Source organism: Epinephelus fuscoguttatus, linkage group LG2, assembly GCF_011397635.1.
Source record: "Epinephelus fuscoguttatus linkage group LG2, E.fuscoguttatus.final_Chr_v1".
NCBI classification, from domain to species: Eukaryota; Metazoa; Chordata; class Actinopteri; order Perciformes; family Serranidae; genus Epinephelus; species Epinephelus fuscoguttatus.
In genome coordinates, this window is record NC_064753.1 from 26298376 (window position 1) to 26319227 (window position 20852).

The 20852-nt window shown below is 40.3% G+C and overlaps 1 protein-coding gene across 6 annotated transcripts in view; it reads left to right on the forward strand.

Moving 5' to 3' along the window:
* tcf12 (transcription factor 12) overlaps window positions 1–20852 on the forward strand; it is a 101012-nt gene that overhangs the window by 69681 nt on the left and 10479 nt on the right. For all 6 annotated transcript variants that reach the window (XM_049594516.1, XM_049594524.1, XM_049594541.1 and 3 more), the window contains 7 exons: window positions 4573–4672; window positions 5669–5808; window positions 6332–6473; window positions 6665–6735; window positions 10640–10784; window positions 16062–16135; window positions 20117–20308. In XM_049594516.1, coding sequence (XP_049450473.1) covers window positions 4573–4672; window positions 5669–5808; window positions 6332–6473; window positions 6665–6735; window positions 10640–10784; window positions 16062–16135; window positions 20117–20308 — 864 coding nt within the window. The remainder of the gene's footprint in view (window positions 1–4572; window positions 4673–5668; window positions 5809–6331; window positions 6474–6664; window positions 6736–10639; window positions 10785–16061; window positions 16136–20116; window positions 20309–20852) is intronic.

Consider the following 20852-nt stretch of genomic DNA (forward strand, 5'->3'; position numbering starts at 1 on the left):
AAAGTTTGAGAAGGTGTTCATTTGGAATAAATTGTCCTGTTTTTATAGAAGGTGTAATGTAATGTAAAAAACAGTGGGCTTATGAATCTGCTCAAGGACACAGTTGTGACAATGGCTGAATGAGCTCTGTGGTGCATCTCAGTAATCCTTAAGTGATGATCCTGTCATAAGCAAATTACACAGGCAGATTTCCACCTGTCATTGCCTGTGCTATTTTTGCTGTTATATAAAGGGCACATGAAGGAAAAATGAAGAGGGCCAGCCTTTTTATGATACTGTCTTGAAAAGGTCATCTTACTCCAGCCTGTGTTTCAACTTTTCCTCCTAACCTGTTACAGCATTTCCTCTTTGTTCCCTCTGCACAAACGATGACTTTGATCTTTTTCATATTAAGTATTAACAGGCTTGTGTTATAGTTGGTGATGCGGAGAAAATTGATAGCATGTGCACATAACGGGCAAAATTTCTGATCAAAAGCACTTGTTAATAACTCTTTTTTTCTGTGTTCCTTGCAAGGGAAAAAAGAAAAGTGGTGCTCATTCTTTGCATCAACTTGATCCACATTAATTTGTTATAATGCAGAGTTGCATAGCAGGCTCACCATCTGGAGCACTGGGAGAATTCGCAGTGGGCCATTGGCTTGTGAGCTGGTGGCACGGAACCAATACAGATGGAGCAGCTCACTGATCTTTCTTCCGTTGCCCATTAGTGAAAAAGAAAAAATTGAAGTGAAAGCCCTGCAGTGATTGTTAGAGCCTTTTTCCACTTGTGTTACCAAACAGAAAGCTTCCTCTTCACAAGTGGAATGTCATAAAAATAGTTAAAAACTCCAAAGTGACAACATGTGTCTTTAAGATGCCTGTTGTTGTTGTTTTGTAGTGCAACAGGTTATGTCATGCTTTATGGAGGTTAGCTCTCATCATCAGAAGCTTATCCATACACGTGTTGCACATGTACCGAAGCATGCATGCTTATGTGCAACAGAAAGTCAGAGTGGGGGTGGTGTGTTTGTGTGTGTGTTGACGTATCATATATACTGAATGTACACGTCACACACGTTGTGTGCAGTTAATGAGGTTGCATTGATGCCAAAACCAAATGTTTGTGGTATTAACGACTGGAAGATGTTATTCTGCAGTGTGGTTGCTCTATTTTTAGAGAACCTGAGTCCCAGCAAGCTGCTCTGCCGTCAGACTGTGCACATGGATAAAAGATTTTACTGCTTTGCTAAACAAGAAGAGAAACAAACCTGCTGCATCTCCATTAAGTAGGGATGTGCATGATTAGTCGATTGGTTGATTAAACTTTGGTACCTGCGCTAGTCTGCACCAAAAATACTAGCAGGTTGAACTTATTAAAATTACAGTATTATTTTTATATGCAGTTGCTATCATGTAATGAAAATGCTGTTGTATTAATCAAGATTTATTTTCCTTAAGGATATTGTTTTCAATAAATATTATTTGTTAGTTTCTATTTAGTACTTTTTTTTTTTATGTTTTTAGGATAATTTGCCATTTTTATAATGCACAGGACAAAGCACAACACATTTCAGTAATATTTCAAAGATGATTTGGTCACTGAAAAATCAGATTGACAGTTCCAAATAGTTCTTATAATATACGCAATATTTTTTCAAACAGTATTCATCCTTATCAGTTAAGTCGCGCTCAGTTTTCAGAGTGTTTTTTAGTGTTTTCGTAGTTAATGACTACCCAACTATTCTTAAGTTTAAAGTTCGGTTTATACTCAAACATTAGTCATTAGAAACATCCCTAATTATAAGACAACTAAAATAATGCCTCCATATGCATATTTATGTGCTTTGACTTTGGTTAGTAAGATGAATTATGTCTTTATATTTTTTATATTATAAGTGGTTAAGCTTTATTCTGTTCTATTTATGCTTGTGAGCTGTTTTCCTCCCAATGTTAACTTGTATTATATCTAAATTATTTAATTGCTTAGTGTGAGAGCATTTCATTGATATTAAAGTTCTATGTCAGTAGATTAAACAGGCTTTCCTAATTTTTAATAACTACATACTAAATACAGCAGCTCTCTATCATAGTGTGAGTTATTGCCTTTCCTTGCTAATCTCATTTTAGGACAATAAGATTTTTATACAAGAAGTTTTTTTCAAACTCAGCCAAATAAGTGTGAAATGTTCTTGTCGAGCTCATAACGTTGGCAACGTCTGCAACTTGATTATCACATTCCTGAAGTCAAACCAACTTCATCGATCAAAATGTCTCACCAGTAAGAGTTGGTCTTCTTCCAGACTTCAGTTTTAATGTCACAGTTTAATGCATAAAGATACCGAGCTCTTTATTTTCCAGAAAGCACTGGCAGGTATCATGCACAAATGTTGAACAACGCCCCTCCAAGCAGGCTGAGTGGAGCAGTTGTTTGAAGAGGCATTGTGTCTGTCGTGCATACTAAGCCTCGTAAGTGTGTTAGATTTGGACTTGAAACAAAATGCCCCAGAGATATGGTTCGATTCCAAGTAATGACATACAGTACAAAAACAGGACACGCCATTAAGAGTGCGTTTGAACTCCTCTCTTTGAGCTTCTTGGCCATTAGCCTGATTTTCCCTCAGTTATATTTATTTTTTTAATTTTCCTTCCTTTCCTGTTATTACGTTGCATCCTTAGTGCTAGCTGACAGCTTGTGTTTTAACATTTAATATTTTGTTTGGTGTGGCATGAACTTCAAAGGCAGGTAGGTTTGGAGACATGGGGGGGGTGGGGTGCAGAATGTATTCACTTCTCAGTTGAGTCCTGTTGAAAGGCACAGCCAGGAACTGAACCAATAACTCAATACAGCATCTTTAATCTGAAGCAGGGTATTATCCACCAACAGCTCAAACTGTTTTACCATCACTATGAAGTCTTCATAGCTTATCATTCACCTATCAGGAGGTAAAATGATTACATCATTGTTGGCCTTATTTATAGCTGATTATAAATAGTTGTCAGGTCGTGTGTGTGCTATCTTAATGCAGTTTTGGTGTGGATGGATTTTATTGCTGGACATTTGGTGTTGTGTAGTACAAGGACACTTTTTAGGCTAGTGTGCCTCAGTTCAGGGTATGTGAACACTGGGGAAGGACAGGGTACAGACGGGAATTTATTTTTTAATATAAAATACCCGCTGATGCTCAAACAACTGGTGAAGGTCTGTGTTGGTGTGCTGATCCGTGTGAGTGACGGCTTTTAATTAATGGCCTTGTAAAGGGAAACCCAGGTGGGCCCTCTCTTCCATAGGCCAGCGGAATGAGGCACCCAGTGTTTGGGATGGTTTATTAATGCTTTGACTGGTTAGCCCAGGGTAAAAAGGACAATTAGCATTATCCGCTGCCATATGCTGCCCATTGAGACAGAGGCAATAGACAAAAGCCCGGGCTCCTGTGCGAGGCTAACCTGAGATCTCCATGGAACTACTATCAACCCTGGGCACATGTGTAAACCAGAAGACCCATGAGAGCTCCACCCCTCCCAGAGCACTTTAATTACACACCCAGACAACAACACGCAGGAGTCCAGCTCACTCAGCAAAGCCCAACAGCCCGGAGTCTCACTTCGGCTGCTCTCTGCATTGATATTATGTTCACATGTGTGCTGCGAGTGCGAGCGAGTGATTAAATTTATATACTTTGGTCGTATGGCATATTTTCCATCAGCGCTGTATCATAAAACAACTTTAGTGAGTAAACAACCTTTGCGGCCGTCATCACATCCGCAGGCGTTAGAAACCAACCTTTGAGGAGGGAGCTGTCATAATGCCAACATCTGAGAGCGATGTGAGGCCATTAAAAGACGGATTCATCTCGCGGAGCTCGGGACACAGGCTGGAAATGTGCAGGTGGAATCGAGCTGGCAGGTCTGGCTCTGATTAGTGTTACACCATGGTGGGGTCATCCAGTCCTGTCTGTGGGAGGGAGGATTTGTTCAAACCTTCTCTCCCTCCTTCCCTCCCTCGTGCTCTCTCTTTCTGCCTCACCCTTTCTCCCTCCATCTGGAGTGGATGAAGTCACGGACCACATCACTGGTGTTTGGCCTTCAGTCTCTTTGATCCTCCCGCCTAGCTTGGCACACACACAGCTGTACAACAGCATGCCCATTGTGCCTCTCCTTTCACTGTACCACCACCAGCTTGCAGGTACAAATATAACGAAAGCAAAGCAGGCTGTTTTTGTACCACTTATTTGATTTCTGCCTCTCTGGGAATGCTGTAATTTGCCAGGCATTTAGACTATGCATGTAAACGGGTATCATTATACTTCCATTAGAGGTTGAGTTGATCTGAAATGCAAATACCCCTGATAATCCACTCCTCCCCTCGTGAGCTTGATTGCTCGCTAGTCATTAAAGTGTGTTTGTGGTTTCAGGGTCATATCTGTAGTACATGTGCGTGTGAGATCACATATTTTTATGTACCCCAAATTTTAATTGTGATACTGTACAAGAATTGAGATTTGAAAGCTGATTTATAGGTTTCAGCATCATTATAGCTGACAATTGTAGACTGAAGGTTATCTAACTAATACTATTTATGTTCTCACTGCAGGTGTACGCACCATCACCAAACTCAGAAGACTTCAACAGAGATTCACCTTCTTACTCGTCTCCTAAACCCTCCAGCAGTATGTTTGCAAGCACTTTCTTTGGTAAGTTCTCTGCACTATTGGATTATGGGAGTATTGGATACTAATACACCTTTTTCATCAAATTAGCTCTGGTTTTTGAACCGTTTCCCTCCAGGAATTCTTGAAACCTTGGTGCTGGTTGGCAAAGCAACCTGTGTTTCCACCCGTGTTGAGCAGAACCATTGAAATGTGTTATCATCAGAGGGCGGTGCACGTTACACAATGGAAGTCAACAGTAGTAGCAAAATGGCGGATTATGTTGCAAAATTTTGTTCTGTTATTACAGACATTTGTTTTTACTCAAAAATCAAGCATGAACTAACTAATAATGAGACCACGGCATGCTGTTTTTTTGTCTGTCCATTTCATATTTGACTTCTCCATCGTTGCCTTCTCCATCCTTTCTTCCAAACCTGTAAAATATGACATCCCCACTGATGTCATCACAGTTCGCACTTCAGGTTAAGAAAAACCTGCTATATTCTGGTTTCAGCTGTGAACCAGCTTTTTGGGTTTTAGCCAATTTATTTTTGATGTAAATGCTCTAAACATTTAAAAAATAAGGTGCGGGAACCAGAACGAAGCCTGTTCTATGTTGGCGGAAAAGGGGTATAAGAGATCTGTGCGATTGCTACGCTACAAGGTTTCAGAATTATATTACCATTACTATATTCTTATGTTCTAATATTTTCTGGTCTTGTGTATGAATAATTTGAAGTAGTGTTTTTATATTTAAATTGTTCTTGCCTTTGCTTTTTTGCAGTATTAATTTATTTATTATTAAGCCTGTGCTCAGTGTTTATTCCACTGTGACTGACAGAAGAGAGGACTTCTTCGTTGGTTTTTTCTTTGTGTTATCTCAGCTGTGTTCAGGACGAGGATCATGTTTCAGTTCCAAGAGTAAATGGACCCCAACTTTTAAGGGTCGGGGGGGTAGCCGCTGTCTGGCACTTTGTCAAAACTAAAATGCACGTTGTATACAATAATGCACTGAAATGATGCATTTATTATCTTCAGATGGTACCCACAGTTCGTCTGACCCTTGGAACTCGTCCAATGGGATGAGTCAGCCAGGCTACGGGGGAATGCTCGCTGGATCTTCATCTCACATGCCACAGTCAGGAAACTACAGCAGCCTGCACTCACACGACCGTTTGGTAAGGAGCACCTCTCAGCTGGTGATCCCTAAGCATATGAACAGCTGATAAATAATTGTTGGTTGCTTTATTTTGCATCAGATTTATGTAAGATGTCTAATGTGTGTTGTTAAGCACATGCAAGATGTGATTTTTTTTTTTTTTCTTTTTTCTTTGCCCTCACTGTTAGAGTGGGCGTGTACGTCTTAAATTGTTGTCTGGTTATTATCAGTGAAGACACTGCTGACCCTTTTTGTCAGTGTTTGATCTCTGCCTGCCTGCCTCAGCTGGCTGGGCATCACAGGGAGTCTGCAGATGCTGCCTGCCCTCTCTTTATCTCCGTCCCTCCCCCCAGTAACTTTAGCTTCATCGCAGCCTGGGAGATGTCAAAGGAGAAAATAAAATTCAGAGAATAAATAAGCTCTTTCTTTCTCTCTCTCTCTCTCTCTCTCACACACACACACACACACACACACACACACACACACACACACACACACATTTGTGACTGAAAATAGAGCATTTCTGTTTCTTTATCTTCCAGAATTACCCCGCACACTCAGTCTCTCCAGACATCAATGCCAGTCTTCCTCCCATGTCCAGCTTCCACCGAAGCAACACCAGCACTTCGCCATTCGTCACTGCAGCGCACACCCCGTCTGTCAACACGGCCGATGGGGTCATGGGTACGTTCTCATGTTAACAGTCCAGCTACCTGCTCAGAATGACTAATTCAATGGCCCCTGGTGTAATCATCACTGAGCATCTATTCTGTAAAAGTAGTGAGTCAGGCAGTTGGACAGCTGCTTTGTATACCGTGACCACTCGTCATTTGTCTGAGTTTGCTGTTATAAAGCCTCCCTCTGTGTTTTCTTAGCTGCTGCAAATCGGGGGAACGCCACTGGAAGCTCACAGACTGGAGATGCACTGGGCAAGGCTTTAGCCTCGGTGAGTTATTGCCCCAGTTCATTTTACTCCTCATTCATAGCATCAATGAATGTGTTTCCAAGCACACAAGTATCCTAGTTTTGGGTCTTATCCTGGTTCAGCATGTGATGTTTACATGGTACATGACACACTGTTTTTTATATCCCTGTATACATTATTCCAACGTTTTCCAAGTTCTCGCCAATATTTGTGCATTTAATTTCTTATCATCTTAGTGTCTTTGCTCTGTACCAACAAAGAACATTCAGAAGCCTGGATAAGGTGTTTACATGCCATGGTGGCCTGGCTTCAGGATATGCGGTTTACATGCACAACACATACTCCAAAAACCTGATCATAACCAAGATGCCCGTACACATGTAAACACACTCAATCTGGCTTAAGCTTTTGCTGTCAACTGCACAGAAGTCTCTGCGCACACCCCCCAAATCTGACCTTCTCTTGGGGTGTGAAGCTCAAGTCTAACTCCATTGCACCCATACTCTTAAATCATTTTTGGATTTCTCTGCAAAATAAAATAAATGTCTGTTTCCGTCTCTAAAGAAGGTGACCTCAGTAATCATGCAGGGAATTAAGTGCTATACTGACTGCTGATTAAAAAAAAAAAAGCCCAGAGGACATGTTTGTAGTTGTTTTTGGCCTAAGCCTGGATAATTGTGGGCTTAAACTAAGAGCATTCAAGAAAGAGAATTGTACATTGAAAATACTCCTAAAGCCAGTGGATTACACTTCACTTTGGAAAACCAGCTCTGGATATTTGTGACATCCTGTAATGTATCATAGTAAGTGTTTAATTCGTTGTAGGTCACATAATGGAAGGAAAATGTCTTGCATACAGTTGTGCACACATCAGGTGATGGATAGACTACTTGTTTTTAGTTCGATTCAGTCTCTATTCTTTGTTTTCTGTGCCTTAAAGCTCCGTCATATTATAGTTACAGTATAAGAGAAAGTCTTCAGTATTCACCTAAGAGGGTGATATCCCCATTAAATGAAAAAGGACATTTAAGAGAAACAATCCACAGGGATAACCTTGAACTTAAACATGAAGTGAATGGGCAGATGTGACAAAAAAAATACAGAGCTGAAATACAGGGAGTGACTTTTTGAGCTGAACAAAATCATTCAATCAAGTGTTGAAAGTAGGGACGCTACAAGCTGCTTTTGATTTAAAAAGTCTAAACCTTACAGTTTTACAAAAATGTCCACAGATATTGTTAAACATGTTGTATAGACAATTTTAATTTCACACCCCCTTGGCACAAGCTGTATGTTCAGGAGGAATATTTCTCACTAGTATAAAGCCAAAATATGAGAGTTTAGGGATGGTAATAACAAATTAAGTCCTTTATATTTGCAGACTCAATTCTATTAGCATGACAAAGCTGGAGTGAAATGGACACGGTTGGACTGGGGTGGGGGTGGGTGGATGGAGCAGGGGGCACAGGGGAGTTTATAACTGCTGTGGCTCAACTCCACGGGCCGCCCTTTGTAGAGCTTTTGTTCTCCGCCCTTTTAAATTGGCCGTGCTTATTGGCCCCATGCCGCCTGCGGGAGCGTAACTGATGATGAGGCGGAGCTTTCATTTATTCCAGTAAAATGAGCCATGTTTCACTTTGAATGCAGCGTTAGTAGCCGGTGAGTGAAAAGAATAGAAAGTCATATATTGTCGGGTCAGAAGTCACGGTTATAAACAGCTTGCTTTTGAGAAACTGAGAAATATTTGGGTATATTTGTGCTCTCAGAGCGTAGAGAAGCATAAATAGACAGTCCTCCCCTCAGACAACAGCCAATCCCTCCTCCTCCACACTTCAGTGAAACCTCCATCCTGATACTCCAACTTGATTGAAAAACTAAAGCTCAGAGATCAAGATTGAATAAGGAGATTATTAATAATGAGTGCATTCTATCATCCCCCACAGAAGTCAAACGTTTTCCTGCAAGCTCAATTTGATCTTAACTTGGAGGAGAAATCTCTGTGGACCTGCTGTTTTTTTCCTCTGCTAATTAGTCAGGATCCACCAGTAATACCCTGAGTTCTCCGAGACATGTTCCATTATGGCATAATATCCTCTTATTACAGGAGGAAAAAAAATCAGGGATGTGTTTGTGCTTTAATCCAGCATTTGTTTAAACAAATGAAATCCCTGTGGAAGTTCTGAAGACGTAATCTCCTCGTTCCCTAGTGATTGACATCATCCTAAAACTCAGTGACCTCAGCGTAACCTAACGGAGGATGCACTGACACAATGAAGCTACTGTGAATAGTCTGTCAGTGTAGAAATGAACCTGAAGTAACTTGTGGCAGAAATCCAAGGCATTTGCCCCAGTTGTCCTCTTCAAAGAGTTAAGAAACGTACAAAAATAAACAGTTTTTGAATCATACCAGATTTTGATATATGGTTCACAGTACAATATCTGGTGCAGGCTGAAATGCAGCCCTTTGAGATTTACTGTTGTTGGCTTAACGGGGTTTCCAGGTTGGGCGTCTGCACTTTTTGAAGCCACAGAGGAATAATAACCAGAATGACTTTCTATACAAGTGAGAAAAAACTAACTTTCCCCTGAAAAACTACAAGTTTAATAAGTTACTATGAGGATATGAGTCATTTCAAAAACAAGAAACTCTCACTTTTTACTCTTGTTGTATTTTAGTTGGAGCCAATTCAACACCAACCTCTTGACTGCAGGAGTGACCTTAATTCAACCTGTTACACTTTTTTATTTGCATGCTTATTTAAACACTAAGTTCAGTTTAGATACATTACATATAAGAAAAGAAAAGTCCAGTTTTAAGTTTTAAATTCAAATGCCCTCATACAGCGACATTAAAAGGAAACTTTTTAACCAACACTGTTTCATCGCATGTCAAACACTGTTCATCTGCCCACACTGTGATGACACAGAGCTGGTTGAAATTAATTCCCCTTAAATTAAAAGAATTAAAGGTGCTGTCCAGATATACAGTATAGTGTTGATCTTCACCTGCCATTATCTGACTAATACCCCTTTTTCCAGCAAAATAAGAGCATGTGTAGATTTTTTAAACACAGTATAACATGTTAAAATAGGCGATAAACTCCTTTTCATTGCCAGTAAACCAGCTCTGCAGTGGACGAGTGTTTCTGTGTGTCAAGTTCGATGTCATAGACAGAACAGAAAACAGGTTAGAAAACAGTAGAAATCAGCTTGGAGGCCAGCGAAAATGTTACTTTTTATATGTCTTACTCATTCAGTCTCTCTCTTAAACTTGGTGCTGACTAAATACACGTCATTGTATCGCGTTGTAAAAGGGAGTAACATTAGCTTGCCCACCTGGATGTCATATTTCCATCACTGCAGATAGGAGCCAGTCGGAGCTGGAGCTGATTAATACCCGTGACTACTGCAGAGTCATTTGTACCGGGAATGAATGTCTATTGTAACCTTTCCCATAAAATACAAAAGTCAGATTTTAGTGGGTGTTAGTGGATTTTTGGCCAGTGGGAAAGAGGCTCTGCAGAAGGATACAGGAGCAAGACCCAGGTGAAAGACATCCAAGTGAATCCTGTTTATGGTTCATTTTGTTAAGGCCGTGCCTTGAGCACAGATGACTGTTAACGACTCACATGTATGCACTTAGCATTTTTATGACATCCCTGGCGGTCAAGTCACCATAATTGATGATACATTTTTGGCTTGAAGATAGTAACAGCTGTTAAAGATCTGAAGAAACAGCGACCAGTGATATATATGTATATATATATATATATATATATATATATGTGTGTGTGTGTGTGTGTGTGTGTGTGTGTGTATACATACATACATACATTTTTTTTTTTTTTTTTTTTTAAATTTCGGGCTGCTGATGGTGCATCAATGATGAATCTTAAATTTTTTCTCTTCCTCTCTGCTCCCACAGATTTACTCACCTGACCACACTAGCAGTAGTTTTCCATCCAACCCATCGACACCTGTGGGTTCTCCTTCACCTCTGACAGCCACAGCAGGTGCTGCCTCAGCAGGTACCGTGGTGACTGCTGCCGGTACCCCGTCTGGAAGGCCAGGTAGAGCAGCACTGTTGGATTTTCATCTCATACACACCTCCAATGCATCTACACCAGAGATTAAAAGTTAAACAGATCTTTAGTGAACTTCTTCATAAAGGCTTGCCTGTGACAGACACGCATCAGGTTGTGTTAGAATTAGGCCTTGAACTGAAATAGCCAAGGCTTTCATGAATATGCCTTTCCGTAATTTTATTACTGTTACTATGTGTTGCATTCGTTGGATTAATTAAAGCCTAAGCAGAGCGAAGTGTGAAGTTTCCCTAAAGCTTAATTTAATATCACTTTTAGCTGTGAAGGAGCTCTAATCATTCTCTACTCATTCTCCATGCTTATCTATGCCAGGGCAGTTAATGCCGTTGTTACATTAATCCATTGTAAAAAAAAATAAATAAATAAAAAAAAAAAAAATCAAGTATTCAAGTATTTGAAATCGTACAAAAGGCCTCACTTCTTAAATTTCATTAAATGTATTTCTATCTATTTATTTAACTTTTTATTTGATAGTAAGCGTAAGAATATGTAACGTAAACATGCCGGAGTTAGCAAGAATACTGATTAACATCCGTAGTTCCTCTGCAGTCCCTGAGCACACGGAGTGATGTGAGTTGTACTGAAAGCATGAAATCAGTGTTGTAAGTTCCACCTGCACGTTAAAACAGTGTCTGACGTGCTGGTCCAGTGTTCACAACATGGGCTTTACTTTCATGGCCAAGAGAGCTGCTCTGCATAGACTCCCGATGACATCACAGACTGGTTTTGGCTCTGAGCTTTTTATGAGGGTCTTTGTTCATGTTCATAAATTTAGATCTAGCTGACAAGTGATTTTGGAGTAACAGGACAGGAATTTGTTTTTAAGTGATGGGAATGAAGCTTTAATGACAAACCCTGGAATGACAATGTAAATGAAAAAGATTGGGGCTGTGGCTTTTTGGGTGCTTAAGGATTTGAAAATCTTGTAATGAAAATGTTTGAAGTGGGTCTTTTTTTTGTTTTGTTTTTTGTAGAACTGTTATCCAAGTTTTTATGGCTTATAACAGCGGCTCATTGCACTCATCCTACTTTGTAATAAGACACACTTTTTGGGAGTAGATTTATTGTTACGTAATCGTGTTGTTCCACACAAGTGCTTGGCAGTTTATGTTTTTATGTCAGCTTGATTTTTGAGGATGGGCAAACAAGACTCCCTCTGAATTGAATTTTTATTTTGGAACAAATGCAGAGAACAAAACCAGGAACGTAGTTTAAAGAAACAGTGCACAGCCCGTACTCCAACCCCATACAAAAAGGTTCCTGTTTTTAATATATTGGGATTTTACAGTAAAAAGAGACGTGCGTAATAAGAATATGGATTGTCAGACGTGTTGACAGAGGCCCGAGAGTAATGGAAAGTGAATGAGGGGAAACAGTAAGGGAAAGCCCGGTGTGTTGTTTTAGCGGGCAGTTGTGTCATGTGTGGTAATGGAGTGGCGACAGCTGTCTCTACGTATGCCCCCCTCATCCTCAGCTGTTGCCCTGCCCCATGGACAGCTGTTCCCCCAACACACACACACACACAAACACACAGACCAGGCTGCAAAAGGCCTTGTTTATCTGCCAGTGGGTGAAGGAGGGCTGCTGTGACTCAGCTGATGATGAGGTCTATGACAGACTCACTTGGGGAGATCCCCCCTCTTGACCTATTTACAGTACAGCATGCCACACCTGGCTGCATAACAATAGAAGTAAAGTCCAGTTTATCATGCAATGTGTTCTGAAGTTTTTCCAAATGCTGTTATGTTACGACATCATGTAGGGCTGGGCAGTGTAGGGACAATCAAATACAAGGATATTTTTTGGCCAAATACCTTTTTCGACATATAAAGATATTGTAGGGTTGACTTTTGGTGCTTTCACAAAATATGTACACAATGATATTTCTATTAAAATATCATCAGTAATATGGATATAATGACTAAGGTAAGGGTGGGTAGGGTAAAAATAAGGAATAGAGCAGCTAGAACAGTCCTTACAATAGTATGATATCTAAAATCTAAGATGATATCTAGCCTCATAACGATACTGATATAATATTGATATATCGCCCAGCCTTAACATTATGTGTTGTTACAGGATGTTCTTATCAGTGTTTTAAGTTATTATGGAAAAAAAATGAAATTTAAAAAGTGATAAAAGTTCAGTGTTTATTTTTATTAATGGAATTCATATTAGAAATAAAAAACATACTGCAAAATGAATAGACGTGAGATTTTTGGAAATGGATATCGTTTCGCTAATTATTCACCCTTATTACGCTTCTGGGATTAGAAAAAGAGCGCTACTTTGAAATTGGCACGAAATTTGGCTCGCTGTTGAAAATCCATTCATCATTACGATTACACCAATATACAGCACATTACTCAAGACTGGTTTGTTCAATTAGCCCTCTCCGGTGCACGTGGGAACCAGAGCCCCGGGCTAATTTTTCACAGCCGCCAGCCAGCAGAGGCTCATGTGGAGTTCCTGTCTCACTCACCTGGGAGAAAGCTGAGGCAGAACAGAGGCTTTTTCATTTCCTCCTCCAAAGTCACTTTTAATAGTCTGTTAATTAAAGTCTGATATATCCAAGGCTGTGAGAATAAAGAACACGAAAACTCCAGTACTGAAGTTTAGCGAGACATTTCATTGGAATGAATTAATGGAAAAACAGCTTCCTGAGATTTAGGGAGTCATTTTTCTTGTGTTTGTCAAAAATATACATGAGGTGTTTTTTTTTGTTTCTTTTTCTGTCACTGTAATTGTGCTGCGTTTGAAAACCACTGTGCTGAATTCAGTGGTCGATTATGTCTCTGACCACATAGGCCTTGATTTGTAAAATCAAACGGTTAACAATCAGGACCCTGACCCACCGAGCTGACAGTTGGCCATTGGTCAATGTCGGGCCGTTCGTGAGCGTCTGTCGCCCTAGCTTTTGCAGTGTGTCCCGCACCGTCAGCACTATTTGGCCCTTGTCTTTTTTCCCCCGATAATTCAGCATGTTGAATGGGTGTCACAGATGGCAGAACCTGTCGATGAATGAAATCACTGATTGTCAATTCAGTTAGAGCACAAGAAGAGAAATGGAAGTGAGGAAAGTAAACAAATGGCTCAAGTCAAGAGGGCATGAGATCGAAACAAACATGTTATATGAAGTAAAATTATTCTTTTAGCCATTACACTCTTGAATAGAAACAGTTCGGAAATGTTTGTGTTACTGTTTGTAAATGTTTCTTTAAAATCGGGTTGTGTTGTTAATGTCCTAACTGGCTAACTAGCGTCGTGAATCCATCCCCTTGCAACTTTTTAATTACTCTTTGAAATAAGAAAGGATAACATTTTATCTCAGCCAGCCCCCTCCACTATAACTTTGTCCCCTCATCCAAGTCTGCATGTTGAATTGCCGTGCTTCAGTAAGAAGAATGAGTTTATAGATTCACCCTATAGGATAAATAACCCAAACAAAGTCTCAATCTGCAGAGTGTGCTGCTGACTATGGACTCTATATACCAGGATGTAGGCTGGGTTTGGCATCCATCCACCATAATAGGCACCAGTATAGCACAGAGAGCCCTGAGCTGGAAAGGCCCAAAGACATCCTATCCTGTGAATAACCTGGAAAGGTTCATTATTGTCAGAGTCCATTAGGGTTATTTGATTGTATAATGCTTTGCCTCCTGTTGCACATGGCAGGCAGGTTATTTGGATGATTGTGTTTTAGGAAAGGAGAAAGAAAGAAATGTTGTCCTGGAAATGTGATGAGCAGATGTGGATTCCTTTTCCTTTGCACTAATTTACACCAGATCAATCCAGCTTGATTTGCTTTCCTGTACTGGCCCGTAGATTTACTTTTTGGCTCGTATAAATGTACAACATCCACTGTGAACTTCTTCCAGCCAAAGGTAAATTGTAATCTCTAGTGCAGAGTATCTAAAGTTTCCCCATATTAAGATTACATGATTGAAATGCATGATGTTTCATTTGGATTGAAAAGAAGAAAAGTGCAGCAGTAGATCTGGCTTCACGGGACGTACCGTATTAGTAGAAATGAAACAATGGAAGTTAGATGTTTCCAGATGTGTACACCGTAAAAGACAAACTGAAGGCAAACTGATTGTGCTGCCACTTGGGCTGACCCAAATGCTTCGAAGCTTCAATTGTTGCCATGGTAATTGTTGACCAAATCAGTATTTGAATGCTCCGTTTATACGTATATTTATTATTAAGTTATTCTCTGACAAGGACATTTAAACCTGTTGATTATTTTGTGACTCCGACTCACTCTCATCTAACATCAGTCACCAGCAGTCCAGCACTACTGAAACTGAGACTCTCTGACCACACGTGACAGTTTACAGATGCGCTAGCACGGTGTTATCCAAGTCAGGCGTCTGGAATAGTTTCAAAATTTGTGAAGATGCCTCCCAAAAAGTCAAGTGCCAGATTCGCCAAAGAAATTTAGCTATCTAGCTATTATTGCTAATGTCTCTGTGACTTGCAAGCTAACAAAGGGGCCAATTGTCACATTATTTCAGGTGCAAAAAAGTCTGACTTACGTCGTCATCTGTCATTACCTGACCCAGAGCCCCCTCGCTAAAGCTTTGATTACTCATAGATATTTCTCACTGAAGCTACAATGCCCAAAAACTTGTATTCTGGACAGCCCTGATTGCCACTACATCACCAGCCGAATAAACTAACAGAAAAACTAAAGAGAAAGATAACACTGTAGTGGAAGAGTATGAACTTGACTGAACCCAGATGCTTGGCATATTTCTTTCATCAAAAGCCCTGATGAAGGCCATGAGCCGAATACTATTCAGCCAGGCCGCATTTTTTAAATCACTTCGATGTGTTTCTAGAGATTCAAAGTTTCCATGAAAGAGTAAGTGTGAGGGAAGACTAATGTCTGAAGTCAGATCTCCCATATTGTCCTCCAGCCTCTCATAGCTTTGCACATTAATGTGCAGATGCAGCGTACATTTCAGGGTGGAAGTGGGTATTAGACGAACCCTCCGCTGGCTCATGTGTCAGGATGCAGTCCAGCCATCAGGAAATGATGCAACCGAGTCCTAAGAGATAAAAATATCCCACATGGAACAACAAGAAACCAGAAAATCAGGATGTCAGTGTGTTATGGCTGCGTGTTATTGTGTGTGTCAGTTAGATTTTGTATTGGAGCAGGATACAGCTATCAGCCATGTTGATATGAAAGTGAATCAGAGGATTGACCTCCACTACATCTCTCCCTCTCTTCATCAGGTACCAACCAGTGGCCCCGCGCTGGTGGACAGACCCCCTCCTCTCCAAATTATGAGAACTCCCTTCACTCACTGGTAAGCTCCCTGTCTGCCTCCGTCTTCTATGATGGATGTTCACTTTGGATATGTTACCCGTGAAAGACTGAGCTAGCATTACAGAGAGATTCCTGTCTGACAAATGTTTTGCTGAGGAAGGTGGGGGTAGAGGGATAACCAAACTGAACAATACCTGTCCCTTGGGGCTTGCCATCTGTCCTCCACTCCGTGGGCCAGGACGGGGATGACAGTTGGGGGATGGGTTTCGTTCAGGGGGCGGGTGTGGGGGTGGCAGCTGTTTGCTGAACAACTTCTCCAGGATTCCTTCGCTGCCATGCGACCAGAGCGACAGCTCACCTTTCATCCAGCCTTTTACCTGATGCACATGTTATGCATTTATATTTTCTGCGAGGAGGTTTATTACAGGTGAAAGTACTGAATTATGGAGCCCTAAATAGAAATGTAACTATAAACACAGATAACACAAAACAGTCTATATCAAAGCAAGACTCAAAAAAAGTTTTCAAAAGCATTTTCTTATTGACATTAGTGTCTATTTAAGTTATTAACTCACAGATGTGTTTGCCACAGTATAAAGCTACTTACTGTCAGAGGAAGCCAAACATCTTGAAACCCACAGGCCTTTGCTGTCACTTTTCATAATCAATAGACTTTTCAAATGCATGCTGCTGCATAGTCCACATGTTAAACACATTTATTGTTTCAAGTCTCCATAAAATGAAAGATAGATTTGTCCAGTTGTAATCCTATGTCCCTGTGTTAATTGATCATTTATCTTGTTATATTCACAATATATGTCACAAAATCAGCATCAGAGTTTTTTCACATAAATTCCCTGTCTTTTCTCCTCCTCTTTAAACAGGTATTTTAGTTTCAAATGTTTGATGACTCATCCTACACTGACGTTTACAAATGTTAATCAGCTAAGACTTTGAGCGACTAGCTAGCTACCCATCATTTATATGGATATCAGTCAGCAAAAACTTTGTTTTCAATTTCAAAACAGTGTGATCTAGTTAATTTATCTCTCCCTCGCCCTCCTACTGATCAAACGGCAAGGGAGGTCTGTGTCTGCTGTAGCTCTGTGTCGCACCAAACTCTACGCCTGCTCACTTTTTTTTTTAAAGATATTTTTAGGGCATTTTTTCCCTTTAATTGATAGGATAGTGAGGTGTGAAGGGGGGAGAGAGAGAGGGAGAGACATGCAGCAAAGGGCCACAGGCTGGATTCGAACTTGGGCCGCTGCAACAACAGCCTTGTACATGGGGCGCCTGCTCTACCACTAAGCCACCGACGCCCCACCTGCCCACTTTTTAGCGGTCCAATCAAATTATTTAATTTAAATCCCACTTGTGACTGTACAAAGCTCAAATAGTCTGTTTTACCAGGAAATGCATAACAGCACAGATGCTAAAGACACTCTAACTTGCTTTTCACATCGACTAGATAAATAAATAAAATAGCTCAGAACAGGACTTTAAAAGGCCACACTAATTCCAGTTGCAGTCTTATCACATAGTCCCATTCAAACAGCAGATTGCATGTGAAGAGGATATTGAACGTCACCTTGTAAACGGTTCCTTCCACTCTTCCTCCGGCATTGTTTTATCTCTTCATGGCCACCAAAGATAAGTAAGACTACACAAGTGACGCTAACAATGCAAGTGAATGAAATCAGATTCCCGTAAAGTTAGCTGCTGATAAAACTAATGTGGAAACAAAAATTGATTACCGTACTGCTTGACATGATTTAGAACAGAAATGCAGCACTACAAGAGGTGGCTTATATATTTTTGAATATTTAATGTTGTATCTTATAGTTGTTAGAATGGGTTTCTTTGACTTGTAGGAGGGAGGGCAGACCTGCAGTAGAGTCAAAGGTAGTAGCTTTTGCAAGTGGCAACATTAATAGATAAAGATTTTTAAGTAGTGATGAGAAAAAATAAGGAGATATTTGAAGCTGTTTAAAAACACCTAGGGTCCATGATGCAAATGTTCACTGACACCAAATTTCTGGACAAGGGAATGACTGGAAAAAGTGAAATTATCTGCATTTCTTTGTACTTTTCGGTTAACCATTTTACTTTCTGTTAGTCTGCCATTTACTGACCAGCATACTCCTGGTTACCAGAGGGTCCTGTTTATCACATGTAAACTGTGGTGAGCATCATCTTCTTGCTGGTGGAGAAACTTTTGGATGCGTGCGGCCATAAAATCTGTGAAAATCATTCATCACTGCACATTTTTCAAATCTAAGCTCTAAATATACAAAACATTGAGCCTTAAAGAAACACAATGCAAGAATTGTCAGCTACTGATTGTAGACAGTATCGCCAAGTGAAAGTGAAAGCCAACCGCTGTTTTTTAGGCACTAGTGTCCTCCTTTTTTACAGCTTTCTCTTCAATGCATACTGCTTAGTCTGGTACCTTGTCACTACCTTTTTATTAAGTCCACCCCTCACCTGCACGCTGTGCACAGGATCATCCCAGAGAATAAGAAAATATAGGCAAATGGCAGAATTTCTGCCGATAAATCCACTGCTACACACTTCTAGTTGGTCATTAGTATACCTTTAAGAATGCTTAGTCTTTATGCCCAATGACTGGTTAAATATTATTTAAAAAGATTCTCTTACAGTTTTTAATGAATGAAATATTCCACTGGCAGGCGGTGGAGGGGAGTGATGACATAATCTCAGGATTCGCTCAAGAGTGTGTAGAGATAAAGCATAGATCACAGTTCCCTTGTGGCTGAGTCAAAAACTACTTGGAAATTTGGAAAGCCCCATCGCTTCTAGGAAACAGTGATGAACAACTGTCTAAACATGTGAGCTGAGGATTAGATTACACTCAAAATGACGGATCTCCTAAGTGAATATGTGTATGTTAAGATGGGAATTATCAGTATCAATTTCTGTGAATTAGCCGCTTTTAATAAGAAACACTCGTGTAAAGTGATCTGTTGCGTCATATCACTTGAGTATAGTAAAGGCACAGCTGGATATGATGACTAAAACAATGCAAAGTAATATCATGCATCATAATTATATCACTCAAGGGTGATATGGGACAATGGAGAAGGCAGCTTTTACAAATGATTTGTTTCAAGAGAGAAATTAAACTTGAGGGCCAACTGTGTAAAGAAACTTGTGTGCATTGTGTTTAATATAATGTGGAGGATGTGAACTTTTTGTAACACCCCCTACAAACCCAAAGAAAAGAAGAAAAGTCCAATACTGTAGAAGGGGTTATTAAATGTGCAAACATCCTTACAAAATGAATAGTCAGCATCTGTGTGCTTCCCTCCAAATCCTGCCCGTCTTGTCTGTGTGTCTTTACAAAAACAATCTTTATCCACAGTGTGTTTCTAGTATTTATAGATACTGATCTTTTTTCATAATCCTGTCTTATTCTTATTTGACTTTGCCAGAAAAACAGAGTTCATCAGCAGTTACATGAGCATCTCCAGGATGCCATGTCTTTCTTAAAGGATGTCTGCGAGGTACTCTTCAGACAGAGTCTTTCCTCATTACATGTTCCATACGTCTTTGCATTTCTCATTTTGTTTTTGACTTGCAGTTCACACACCTCACAGTGAAATACACTTTCATCTTTATTGCCTTTGTTGCCATATTGTCATGTTATGTTTTAGCCGTTCCAGCTTGCAGTAATCAGCTTAAGTTTTGCTTAAATGTTAGATATTGAATTAATTGTTGAAGCACTCCTGATGTACATCTGTCCATTGTGCAGTTTCACAGAAATAATGGCATTTGCTGACTCTTACAACTCAAGCTGAAACAGCTTTATTGATCTTGCATTTGAATTGCCTTCTTTATCTTGTGTTTCAGATGTTTGTTCTTTTTCTTTTCAAGTCCACACCATACAATCAGTGTTTTCAATTTTTGTCCTAATGTGCTTATACTAAGCTGCTCTGTCCTTCTTTTCCTCTCCTCTCCCTCTCCCTAACCCTTCACTCTTCAATCCCTCTGGTCCTCCCAGTCGCGAATGGAGGATCGTCTGGACAGACTGGATGATGCAATCCTTGTTCTGAGGAACCATGCAGTGGGCTCCACCGCCAGTCTGCCCAGCGACATACACACTCTGCTGGGACAGGCACAAAATGGGCCAATAGCAGCCCTTGGAGCAAACTTCCCCGCCTCTGCATTGGTCCCAAGTCGGACAGCAGCGATGGTAAGAGTATTTCACATAAGTGTTTAGATCTTTAATTGTATATGGATTCAGGATAAAGTGAAGGAGAAAACTGATTTCTGTGGTGGATGTGTGTTATTTGTCAAACTTCCCAATGCAAAAGGCCTTGGCCACCTGTTCATACAGGTCCGCTGCCATGTGTAAAAACTAGACATTTTCCACACATGAACAGTTGAATTTATCCTGACATATTTTCCATAAGTGTCACGGCTGGCCTAGGGCTCACCCTCCTCTGGAGAGCGGCTGCATACACAAGGGTGAAAGAGAAATGAGAAAAACAGACGTAGTGGAGTGAAGTTGCGCTTTGGTGTAGGAAGTATTTGTGTGTTGCACTAAACCTCTTGAGAAACAGGAGAATGCAGGTCTCTGTATAAATCATGATGTGTTCACCCATCCTCCATCCGAGGTATTTCATGCTACAGAGCCAAGAGATTTGAACACATCTGCAGTGGAAAATAGATACGGCAGCTCGTCCAACTGCAATCCAGAGGTGATTAGGAATAATCATTTTCACACACAATAAAAA